This window comes from Gastrolobium bilobum, unplaced genomic scaffold (assembly GCF_033153095.1).
Source record: "Gastrolobium bilobum isolate Gb01-03AN ecotype WA unplaced genomic scaffold, APGP_CSIRO_Gbil_v1 utg70987, whole genome shotgun sequence".
In the NCBI taxonomy this organism is placed as follows: Eukaryota; Viridiplantae; Streptophyta; class Magnoliopsida; order Fabales; family Fabaceae; genus Gastrolobium; species Gastrolobium bilobum.
In genome coordinates this window covers 6,096-18,875 of record NW_026898462.1, presented here as the reverse complement: position 1 = coordinate 18,875, position 12,780 = coordinate 6,096, and the positions used below count along the sequence as shown (strand labels likewise).

Here is a 12,780-nt window from a genome sequence, read left to right as displayed (position 1 = left end):
TTTATTGGTAGACACATCTTGTAAGCATAATCATATTTGAAGTCCCGTAAACAGACACATAATATAAAAGGATGAAATTATTTTGTACCAATAGACACACATTTTTACCTGGATCTGACATCGGATCCTAATTTTATTTTATTTTTATTTTTAAAAAGGATCCATCAACGAATCTTTGTGAATATATGTATGTGGCAGATAAATCTTTCTGCCACGTCTGCAAAAAAATGAAACCCTTTTTTATTTTTATCATTGATCCTACGTATATTTAATGTTTCTAATTTATTAATTATGTAAGTCATTAAAATTAATACAAGGCTTTTTATTTTTATACTGATATAATATTTAATATTTAATGTGTCCCATATAAAAATTAGGTTGAGACAAAGTAAAGTTTCAATTTTTGCATGATGCCGCCATAAATCGATAAACTCTTATTCTCAAGCTACAAAAGTAGCAACATGTAGCTCATTGTTTAATCACTCCCACTTTATAGTGTAACATACAATAAACATGAAAAACCAAGGACGAGGAAAAGCAACACTACTTTTCCCCTACTAAGACAACCCTTTCACTGGAACTTGAAATACATGAAAAAAAAAATAAACAGACTGGGAGAGATATATCCTAAACTCCCTCTCCCTACCTAGTAAGTAAGCATTTATGTAGTTAGGCCTTCTTGTCTCTTCTTCTTTCAGGTATGCCGTTGAGTTTTGGCCCTTTTTCTATCTACAACTTTTGTGTGTTGTTTATCACACGGTGTAGTGCTGCTGGATTGTATCAATGTCTAGACCTTTCAGCTTCACCACAGATTCAACATGTCCCTTAAGTGTGTGAAGCTCACGAAGCCTGTTGAAAATAGAGAAAATTTCATGTACTAGTTCCACTAGAGGACTTTCTAAGAATATAACTGTAAAGAACCAATTTAACCCAAAAGCTTAAGTTGGGAGAGGCTACATTAATGGTTTTATATATCTCAACACGTCCCCTCACACCAGAGCTCACTGGGCTTGAAGGGTAAACAATGCACAGGCCCACCTACATGTGAGTATAAATAAATTCCACTAGAAAAAAAGTAGGAGGTGGTGAGGATCGAACCCAGTACACCGAGGCTCTGATACCATGTAAAGAACCAATTCAATCCAAAAGCTTAAGTTATTAGGAGAGGCTACATTAATGGTTTTATATATCACAACAATAACAAATAATGAACCATGGTATAAAATATTCCTATAGTAATAATTATTATAATAATCTTAAGCTACCTTGCAACTTCAGCTCTTCTCTTGGCCTGCTCAGCAATCTCAGACAGTTCTCTGTAGCTACTCTTTTCATTGAAAACACCAGAAGATTCTGGTGGTTGAAGTCCATGTAGGGTCCTCTGAGCATGAGCCCATTGAGCTTCCCTCTCCTCTTTACCATAGTCTTTCTTGGTAGTGAAGGCAGTCTGTCACACACATTTTGAAACAACAGTTCCAATCCATTCATAAAAATTTCACCATTCCAAAATAATAATATAAGGCAACCTGATGCTATAAAGCTTGCACTCTATTGTGTCTATAATAGACAGTCTTATCTTACATTTGCAACAGGTTGATTATATGAATTGAACTGTGACCTCTGGGTCACAATGTGAAAACACGTAACAGTTATGCCAAATAAATAGAAGTGAGATTTATTAGTACCTTGTTTTCTATCATATTTACCCAAGCTTTGCCACTTAAGATGTAGCGGGTGGCAAACTTCATTATGTCAAGTGGAATATAGAAGACAATACTGTAGAGCCAGATGACTCCTGCCCAACCCCAACCAACACCTTTGATCTTTGCAAAACCCCAGTTGGCATACACTGCTATTAATGTAGCAATCTGCAAAGACCATAAACCTCAAAATATCACTCCAAACTTTCTGTCACAGGAGTTCTCAGAAAGAAACAACTAGCAACTTATTTTGGCCACATTTCAGTTAAATAGGTCCAACTCAAGCACAAAAAATGGAGTATCATCCTTACCAGCTGAGCAATAAAAAAAGCACCCAGTAACAGGAGCCCAGGGCGTTCAACAAAGGACCAGCTACGTGAACGGGTTACAAATATCAAAGCCTGGCTAACTATACTGACTTGTAGATACAAAGCAGCTGTCATTTCGTCAGGGCTGTCTTTTATGTGTCTAACTTTAAACTTGTCCTGCAATGATCATCAAGGGAAGTGTGTCAAACATTTGAACCAAAACAACAACATTAAAATGGGAATGATAAGGCATGTGAGGAATATATACAAGGTAAAATTTGTCTTACAGGGAAGAACGTAGTATCATTCATTAACCAGAAGAATATAACAGTCATCAATGCCAAGTAACCACCAAGCACTACCCCAGTAGCAAATATTTCTTTCAGTTTCCAGCTATCAGGCAAGGGTGATGGCTTAACCCTGTCCTTTGAAATTGTCATGATTGTTCCTAATAGTATGACAGATATTGTTTCAGATTATCATGGTCATTCAACATAGGCATAAAGAGATTTCAAGTACATTTCAGAGAAATATCTGTCAATAACTTTACCGTCATTTAGAATGGCAATAATCAAAACCATGAAGGGAGAGAAGTCAAATTTCCAGATCAATGCAATAAACATGAAGCCAAACTGCATTCAGAAACAGAAAAATCCAAACTAATCAACATTCATTCCTTTTGTCATACATATATAACCACAACAATACTATCTACTTACCACTATACGGATAGTGATAGATACTGCGTAGATCTGAAATTCAAAAAGAAAATAGTGTCAAGTGTTAATTTACAACAGGATGAGTGATAAAGAACAAAGAAAGCATAGAGCAACAAACCGTGTAGTTCTTCATCCTTTGGAAAATAGCTCTGCTAGTTAAGACTGCACTAATAATAACACTCAAACCAGGTTCAGTCAAGACAATATCAGAAGCACCTCTTGCAGCATCAGTGGCATCAGCAACAGCAATTCCAATGTCAGCCTTCTTCAAAGCAGGAGCATCGTTGACACCATCTCCTGTCATTCCACAAATGTGCTTCCTCTCTTGCAACTTCTTCACAATTTCATATTTGTGCTCTATAGAATGACAATAGGAGATAATAAGAACATATTTAGCAACTATCAAAAAAAAAAAAAAAAGTTTCATAATAGTGAATTGGTAGAAGAGTATGAACCTGGAAAAACTCCAGCAAATCCATCTGCCTTCTCAATTAGCTCTTCTATAGGAAGTGCAGCAATATTTGAATCCTTGTCTTGACCAAGCAGGGAAGCAGATGGGTACATATTGGTTCCCATTCCAAGCCTACGACCTGTTTCCTTAGCTATGGCAAGTTGATCACCTAAAGAGCAGAAAAAGAAGTCAAGATATTGACTTGAGGATCTTTGATAATAATCTTTGTTTTGATAAAAGAGTGGTTTAGATAAATAAGTTACCCGTAATCATCTTAACATTTACACCAAGATGAAGAGCTCTGCGAATGGTTTCAGCACTGTCATGTCTAGGGGGATCAAACAGTGACAACAAACCAACAAATTGCCATGGACCACCAGCACTTTCCTTTGTTTTCTCAGGAACTTCCTGCAACAGTAGCGGAGGAGAACCATGAGGGATTATGTTTGTGAAGGGAAATGAAGATTTTTTCAGTACAAACTTCAAACATGAAGACTAGCTATAAAAACCTGTCTAGAAACAGCAAGTGAACGAAGCCCTCTTTCTGCAAACTTTTCAATGATAGCATGGACCTTCTTCTTAGCATCTTCCTTAAGGTTACACAGGTTCATGATCTTTTCACCAAAATAAATACATTAGTATCAATGGAGTAACTATAAATCTCACAAATTATGAACAAACTGAACACGGTTACCTGCTCAGGAGCACCTTTGCTTGCTCGGTGCCAATTTCCATCATTATCAATGTAAGTCAAAGCAGTTCTTTTGTCAACAGGATTGAATGGGAGGAAGTGCACCTCTCTTAACCCAGCCCTTGCCTGCACAAGGCATAGATATATGTTCAATATTTCAGGCCAGCATTTTTTCTAATAATGAACTCAAAAGAGAGTGCGAGCCTGGAACAATGGTAAAGTTGCTCTTGTAACTGAAAGGTTACGAGTTCTAATCTAGAAAATAGCCTCTTTGCAAATATGCAAGGGTAAGGCTGCGTAAAAGAATTATCCTCACCCTAGCCCCGCTAGATGGGGTTTAATGGGGAGTAGTAATGAATTCAAAGTACAGCAAAATGGGGAAATTGAAGAGCAGTTAAACAAACCTCTTTTGGGTCAGCAAGCATTCCAACAATCGCAGCATCTATGGCGTCCTGATTTTCAGTCCTAGCAGCCCTTGCAGCAAGAAGGATCACATGATCCTTGTCCACACCCTTTGCAAAGACCTCAATCAAGGTCTTGTCAACACTCAGTTTGTTAAGGGTTAGTGTTCCTGTCTTGTCACTGCAAAGAACATCCATACCAGCCATTTCTTCAATGGCAGTCATTCTCTTGGTGATGGCACCTTGCTGAGAGAGCTTGTGAGAACCAATGGCCATTGTCACAGACAACACAGTTGGCATAGCAATAGGAATTCCTCCAATCAATAGGACCAACAAGTTGTCAATTCCATCTCTATACTTACGGCGCTGAATTGGGTACATGACTATGATCTCAGCTAACATACCAACTGCAATGGAACAAATACAAAAGTTCCCAATTGCTGTAAGAACCTTCTGAAAATGTCCAACTTGGTTGGTACTATCTACCAGATGAGCTGCTTTGCCGAAGAATGTGTGGACACCAGTTGCAATAACAACAGCTTCAATTTCACCTTGTTTGCAAGTTGATCCAGAGAAAACTTCTTGACCAGGATGCCTAGTCACAGGAAGTGATTCTCCTGTCAAAGCTGCTTGATCAACCATTAATGGATCACCCTCAAGAAGACGAGCATCGGCAGGTATAATATCACCTAGTTTGATGCTTATTATGTCTCCAGGGACTAGTATTGCAGCTTCTTGCTCGCTCCACTTACCATCTCTAAGAACCTGCAAACACATGAAAATTCCATGAGTCATGAAAACAAGCTTAAACTTTGCACATGTCGACCTACCTATATTAAGAAATCCCACAATTATGTTTATTAAAAGAGTGGGGAGAGGTGAAAATCGAATTCGTGACCACTTGGTCACAGGTTCTGATACCATGTTAAAGAATTATCTCAACCCAAAAGCTTACAATGTTAAGTAAGGTATACTTTTAATGGTTTGATATATTAGACTTCTCTAACAGGTTATAGTATATATCCTTGTACATAAACAATGTATTTAGAGTTAACCATTAGTCTCCCTTTTCTACAAAAAGAGATGAAAGACCTCTCATTTATTTTTGCGTCACAAGCATCCACAATTTCTTGATCAATGTATTACCTTAGTCTTAGGAGCAAGACCAGCCATAAGAGCAGCAGCAGCATTTCCAGCATTGTTTTCTTCAATGAAACTGATAGTGGAGTTGATCACCAACAAGCAAACAATACCTACAAAATCTTGCCAATCTGGAGGCTTATGATCCCCATTTGCAAGAGCAATTGCCATTATAGCTGCAGCTTCCATGACCCATGACAGGGGATTCCACATGAACCCAAGAAACTTGAGAAATTTGCTTTCCTGTTTATTACAATTTACAACTACTATCAATTAGCAATTGCATTTAGTCATTGTATCTATGGAAATATATTAGAAATTATATCATAAATGAAGGAACCTTCTTCTCTTCTAGCTTGTTTGGCCCAAATATTTGAATCCTGTTGGCTCCTTCGTCCGAGGACAAACCTTCCCTGGTACATTTCAATTGCTCGAACACTTCCTCAATTGGAATACGTTCCTATAAACAAGTAATGTTAGAAAAGATTCCTTAACATATTTCCTACATACTACCACTTCAACAAAAGAATGCATCAAATTGAGTCACTTCTCGATCAACAATCTCTTGTGTTTTGCGTTCAAATCTTTTTTATCAATGCAATGCAATTGTTTCTTCCTTACCTTTCTTTTTTGTATGTGATTATTGTTGTAATTGACTTACAAAGACCTTTCAAGTTTTCTCTTTTGTCCATATTTATTGCTAATAGCAACCTTGGGTATGCATGTTATTATCAATCAACCAAATACATTTGAGACCATTTGTGGCAAAAGAATCAACTATGCTGGGGTTGAGAGGTGAAGTGGTAAATTAGCTTTTCTTGGGCCTATAGTTGAGTTGCATTTCAAACTATTATGTTGCAAAAACTAAGCTTCCTAATATAAAAATCATACTTATAAGACATGAAGAGCGCTGAAGGTGAGAGTATAGGACTACTTTACTAACATTTTGATCAAAAACATAAATGACTTTGATTCGTTAGTAATAAACATTATTTACACCACGCATATGAATAAAAGAAAAAAAAACATTATTTATACATTTGGAATCCTCATATGTCGTTTGGCTCTTGAAATTGAGCATTGACTTAGAGTTTGAAATTGAGTATTGAATCTCTTAATTCCAATCTTTATGTTTGAAATTCCATTTAGAATTGAAATTGTAATTTTACATATTAATTTCATTGAATTGAAAAGTAGGGGTGTGCAAAAAAACTGGTTCACTTGTCCTGCCCTTGATTTGACCTTGACCTGACCCATAAATACCTTTTTTTTATTTTTTTGAACTGGTTTAAATACTGACTCACTTTAATTTGGGTCAGTTTTAGACCTAATTTGTTTTAATAATGACACATTGACCCAAAATTTGACCCATACTCTGAAAAAAAAATCACAATTACATTAAAAGAAAAGTTTTAACGTAAAACAATTACGTCAAATTTTTTTACGAAAATATTTTCATTAAATTTTTTTGACGAAAAATATTTTCATCAAAATTTGTGACTAAAAACATTTCTGTAAAAAAATTTGAAGAAAACATTTTTTTGTCAAATTTTTTTTCGGAATCTAAATTTCATCAAAATATTTCACAAAAAACATATTCATCAAAAATTTCGACGAAACACATTTTCATAGAAATTTTTTGATGGAAAAAAATTTCATCAACATTCTTTACAGAATTCAAATTTCGGCGAAAGTTTTCGACGGAAATATTTTTGTTAAATTTTTTGACAAAAAAAAATTTCGTCGAAATTTTTAGCGAAACACATTTCCATCGAAAATTTTCGACTAAATATTTTCGTCAAGTTTTTTGATAAAAAGTATTTCCATCAAAATTTTCAACGGAACACATTTTTGTCAAAAAATTTCGTGAAAAATTTTGACAAAAAATATTTCGATAAAGAATTTTGACGGAAAAAATATTCTGTCAAAAAACCTTTAGAGAATCTAAATCTCGTCGAAAGTTTCGAATGAAACATTTCCCTCAAAACAATTTCCGTCGAAATTTTCGTCAGAACACATTCCCATCGAAATTTTGAACGAAAAACATTTCGTCAAAATTTTTGACTGAATTATTTTTTCGTTTAAAACATTTGATAGAGGAAATCATTTTCGTCAAAACTTTTGACGGAAACTAAATTTCGATAGAAAATTTATTTCTGTAAAAAAATTTATTAGAGAAAAAATTTCGTCTCTTTTCGACAAAAAATATTCTGTCGAAAAAAATAATTTTGTGACGAAATTTTTTTCGTTTGAAACGTAAAAATTTCGACGAAATTTTGTGACGAAACCAAGTCAAAAACGGGTCAGGTCAGATTTGACCCACTTCAGAAACCTAGTCAGACCCACTTCAGAAACCAACTCAGGTTAGATGCGACCTGGTTCTGAACTAGTTCAAAAAAATTCAAACCAAGTCAGACCTGACTTGGATCAAATTAAAGCGGGTCGGGTCAAAATACCTGACTTATAAAAATCAAATTGAGTCGAATCGGCACAAAAACATGACCCAACCTGACTCATGCACACCCTATTCAAAAGAAACTAGCACAAGCTTTTCTTCATTCTTAGCGCATACTCTAAGAATATCCAATTCTAAAAAATTTAAATTTAACTTCTCTCTCCACAATTTTTTTTAAGAAAATAAGTTCAACATAGTTTACCTTATTATTAAAAAAACATTATTATTGTTTTGATATATTTTTATGTTTTTTATTTTTCTTTTACACCACTATTAGTGAATTGTATCTTATTTTATCATTAAAGTTAAGGTTAAGGGTGGCGTTTAATATAGGAGAAATTTATTTTGCCTGAGAATCACGATTTTCAAGAATATGGTGAAAAATGAGTTTATGTGAATGTTACCAAAAAATTGTTTGGTAGGCTAAAATATTCCAAAAATATTGGGTTAATTTTCTTAATGTTATGTTTGGTTGTGTTAAATTTTCTCTTGCCATGAAAATTCTAGAATACCACCTACTAGGTGGTATTTTTTATTGGTTTTTTCAAAAAAATTTACACACCAAATAAAATACCGGAAAAATTAAATTCCCGAATTTTTTTTTAAAATCTCATACTAAATATGAGTAAATAAGATTATCAACCTCAATTTTCCGAGAATCTTAAACAAAACTTTCTACTAAAAACCCTAAAGGTGTTTTTTTTTTTTTAAAATAAAAAAAAGTTAAAGGTATTTTACTTTGAGAGATTCAATATTTTTACACTAGTATATCACTATATCCAATTATGTGTCATCGTGTTTGACATTTAAGATATCCAAATCATGCCACATATCGCGCATGCCTTAAAACACGAAGTACAGTGACATTAACTGACTCCCATTGACAATAAATCTAAAATCCTCAAAGACAACTTGTTCAGTCAAAAATAAAAAATAAAAAATAAAAATAAAAAAAGGGTTATTATCGATGAGTGTGGGCCAAACAGGCCTTGGGACGCTACCCCATCTCATCAAGAAAGTGTTGAATGTCAGACAGAACAGCACAACTCTCTCACCATGTGATTTGGCGCGTGTTCACAGCCTCCACTCCTTCCTCAGCTTCGACAACTTGGGGACCCGTTTGGTCCTTAATTTAATTAATAATACTCTTTTCTTGTTTATTCTATTATATTTATATTATGTTGCATAAGATAAACAAGTTTCTATATACATAAAGGAGTGGTGGATCTCATATTTATTTTTTCTTTCCCCTTTCACATGTGACAGTAGCTTTCCTATAACATAAAATAAATATAACTTAATAAAAAAAAAAAAAGGGTAAAATTTGCAAAAGAAACTGAGGGAAAAAATGGGGAAATCACATGACAGAGAACCATTCATGAATCCAAAAACTGTGGACCCTCATTGTGTCAGGACCGTTGAATGTGAGACTTACCATAAAAACGGTTAATCCCAAGGCTATGACTATGATTCACACAAAATATTGAGAGAAAAAAAAAACCAAAGTACCACGGAAAAGTACTTAAAATTTCCCTGCCACCAAACAAGGCGCAGACAGAGACACAACACACACATGATGGACATTTGAGAAATATGTACACACCCTGAAAATATGGGGGTGATATTTAAGACGTGATTGACCTCTTTAAGTCTTATCTGTCTCTCACATGTTTAGATCCGCTAGTAATGCCAGATAGATTAAGCTGTTTGGTTGCTGAGAAAGAGAAGTAAAATTCTAAGAAAACAAAATTCTCTACCCTATACATGGTTCTATGACTTTAGATATATAATCCCTCTCCGTATCTGTTACCTTACCCCACATGCAATTTCCCTCTATCAACTTTGATTTGTTAATTTTCTTGGCCATGGTCAATATATATGCAGAAAAGAAAAATTTTCTGAAACCTCTTTTATATATGCAGACCAATCCTAAAGGAGAAACTGACCATCTGGTTGAAGTAAGATGAACAGATCAAAGTTATAAGAAATCTCAACTCCTTGATGGTTTGGAAGTATGAGGGAAATCAAAGAGCCATCATGGCCATGAAAGAAAATGAAAAAAAATCGAAACTTTTTTTAAGATTTTTCTCTTTGAATAGCACCTATAGCTAAACACACTCTAACACAGAATTTATTGAGGAAAAAAAAGGGAAAATGAGAGAAAATAAAGGGGTTTGAAGGCATGTACCAGATCAACAGTTTCATTCTTGATCCCCTCCAGGGTGATTGATCCCTTGTCACCTGCCATGTTTGTTCACCCTTGGTGCTGACAAATCTCAGAGATCAAACACACACAAAAAAACAGGCAAAGAGCACTAAGAATATGCAAAAGGGATAGTGAAGATTAAAGGGTCATTGATTGAATGAGCATTACGAATCCCAAGAAAATGGATGCAGTACTGAAGAAGGGGTATTAGCTCACCTCTATGCCTCTGTTTATATACCGTTTTTCAAAGAAGAGTGAGCCTCACAATTAAGACCACTCTCTCTCTCTCTCTCTCTCTCTCTTAGTCCCGGTGACTTGTCGTTTTTTAACAGCTGATGCTGATGCAAGGGTTTGAAAATTTGAAAACTTAAGATATTAACTTAAGGTTTTATAAGAGTTATGTGGTAGGAAAAGTGATTGTGCAATGTTATAGAGATTTTTTTTGCGTGCCTTAATTTTTTATTTATTTTTTTGTTTTAAAAAGTGTGGACCCCACAAAATGTTGTGAGAGTAAAAAAGTTTGTTATGTTATGTTAAAGAATAAAACGAAAACCCATTAACTTATTATAAAGAACCTGAACCAGGCACTTGCATGGTTATTTGTTACCCCATTATGGGTCCCAACACTATGCACTAGCAATGTTGAAGGCCATGATCATGTTAACCCTTGAATCTCAAAGTCTACTTGGCTACTTGACACTGACTAATAATATTTTATTTCATAATTTTATTGATACTCAAAGTTGAACTATAACATCTGACAACGATTTGAAATTTGGAGAAGATGCAGTTAAAATATTAAAAAAAAAAAAATTTCTATAGATCATCGGCAACTTTGACCAAAAACACATTCTTACAATATAATATTTATATTTTCTTATATATAAATAGGCTTTAATGTTTCTATAGTGAATATAAATAAAATATTTACATTCATTCTCAATATGATCTTGTTTTGGATTGAAAAATTAAAAAATAATGATGAGAAAGACTATTATAACCTGAAATAAATTATAATTATAAAAATACCTTAATTTCTATATTAAAACGATGTCATTTTAGATTCAATACATATAACTTATTTATGCACAAAAAAAATAACCAATATAAATATTTGTTTTTTTCCCTTCGAAAGTTACGCTGCTACCGTTCAAAATACTCGACCTACCCCTTTCCTGCTTGCCATGAGTTTCTCACGCGCGATATCACGCCGCTTGAGCTTAAATGTTTATATATTTTCTAATTGTAACATAAAACGATTTTTTATTAATTGAAATTGGGAAAGTAAAATAATGGGGAAAAATAATAATTTAAATACAATTACAGCAGCTCTAACATTATTTACCTGGTACAGTATGCATCTGCTGAAAAACTTTTTGCATATTAACTGAATGAGACCCTTTAGAATCTTAACGAGTACTACGGAAACTCGAGCCTAGACCATATGATCGGTTGGTTCGCCGCATATATTTTGTATTTAAGTACAGAAAAAAATATTTTTACTTTTATTCCAGAAAATATTTTTCCGCAACATTCATATAAAAGCAAGTTAATTTTATTATGAAGAAAAAAAATTAATAGAACTCACTCATTTTTATGTGAATATAATAGATAAATATTTTCTGAAGCTAATGCAGAAATATTAAAACCCTTAAGTAAATAAATAGACATTGATAAATTTATATAAATAATAAATTAAAAAGGTTAGAAATAAATAGTATTAATGTAAAAAATGAGAATATAATTTATATTGATGTAAAATTATTATATATATATATATATATATATGCAGAGAAATTTTTTGACTCTGATGTAAGATTTTGAATTCGTCTATCCAACGGTTATAATTTATTAAATTATATTAATTTCAAATAAATAATATATGTTATATGAATGAAAATCAACGATTTAAATAGAAAATAAAATATTTAAATCTTACAGCAAAGTGAAAAGATTTTTTCCTTATATATATATAAATATATATATATATATATATATTCTTAAATTATTTATTTAAATTTTTTATTTATTATTACTTTTATGCATATAAAAATGAGGGATTGACTTTTTAATAGGGTCCCACAATGATCCTAGACACAACTTCAGAACCAAATTATGGTTTTTCTATAAACAATAATGGAGGATGTGCGGACCCAACCCTGTCTCTGACTCTCTATATTATTATCAAATCAATTTATTGAGTAAGAAATTAAATCAATTATATGATAGTAATGGCCAATAGGATGTATTTAAATCCATTTATTATTTGCAATGTCTAAAAATTGCAAAGCAACAAAACATCTCTCTGTTCTGATTAGATAGATGCTTCAAGCCCATTGTAAATCACCACCTTCGGCGGCTTCAGAGTGGGTCCATGAGCTGATCAAAACTTTTTTAATTTCTTTGTGACTTTTATTTTATTTTTCATTATTGGGAAATGATAAAAGGGAAGTGAATTTTAAATTATCTTACCCCAATAGGAAAGGAAATAGGTATAGAACAAGTGTGCCCCCTATGTCTAAGTCCTTAAAAATTAAAACATTTGCATTTTTATTTTATTTTTTAACTTTGAATGAATTTAGGTTAGTTTTGTTTTACTGTCTATTTTATCAAATTTGTTTGGGTGTTTGTTTTTCTTCTTCACTTTTTTTTTTTTTTTTTTGGAATTTTGGGTGTGGTTTCTGCGTTAGATTGACCATTATTTCAAAC

At 33.2% G+C, this 12,780-nt stretch overlaps 1 protein-coding gene across 1 annotated transcript; it reads right to left on the bottom strand.

Moving 5' to 3' along the window:
* Positions 1-528: 528 nt before the first annotated feature.
* LOC133316515 (plasma membrane ATPase 4-like) lies at positions 529-10,113 on the bottom strand. The gene is made up of 16 exons (XM_061518273.1): positions 10,054-10,113; positions 5,751-5,870; positions 5,417-5,653; positions 4,274-5,035; positions 3,873-3,995; positions 3,688-3,792; positions 3,442-3,586; positions 3,183-3,347; positions 2,846-3,084; positions 2,728-2,760; positions 2,559-2,640; positions 2,296-2,456; positions 2,012-2,185; positions 1,686-1,868; positions 1,266-1,447; positions 529-849 (listed from the first exon to the last, which is right to left on the bottom strand). The coding sequence occupies exons 1-16, from the start codon at positions 10,111-10,113 to the stop codon at positions 753-755; spliced, it is 2,868 nt and encodes a 955-aa protein (XP_061374257.1). The 3' UTR covers positions 529-752.
* Between the last annotated feature and the right edge of the window lie 2,667 nt (positions 10,114-12,780).

Bases quoted from the DNA above. Each gene is read 5' to 3' on its own strand.
- LOC133316515 (XM_061518273.1), bottom strand. From the start codon at position 10,113: ATGGCAGGTGACAAGGGATCAATCACCCTGGAGGGGATCAAGAATGAA. The intron at 1,448-1,685 runs GTACTAATAAAT...TGTGTGTGACAG, and splicing joins TAAATATGATAGAAAACAAG to ACTGCCTTCACTACCAAGAA. The intron at 850-1,265 runs GTAGCTTAAGAT...TATTTTCAACAG, and splicing joins AGAAGAGCTGAAGTTGCAAG to GCTTCGTGAGCTTCACACAC.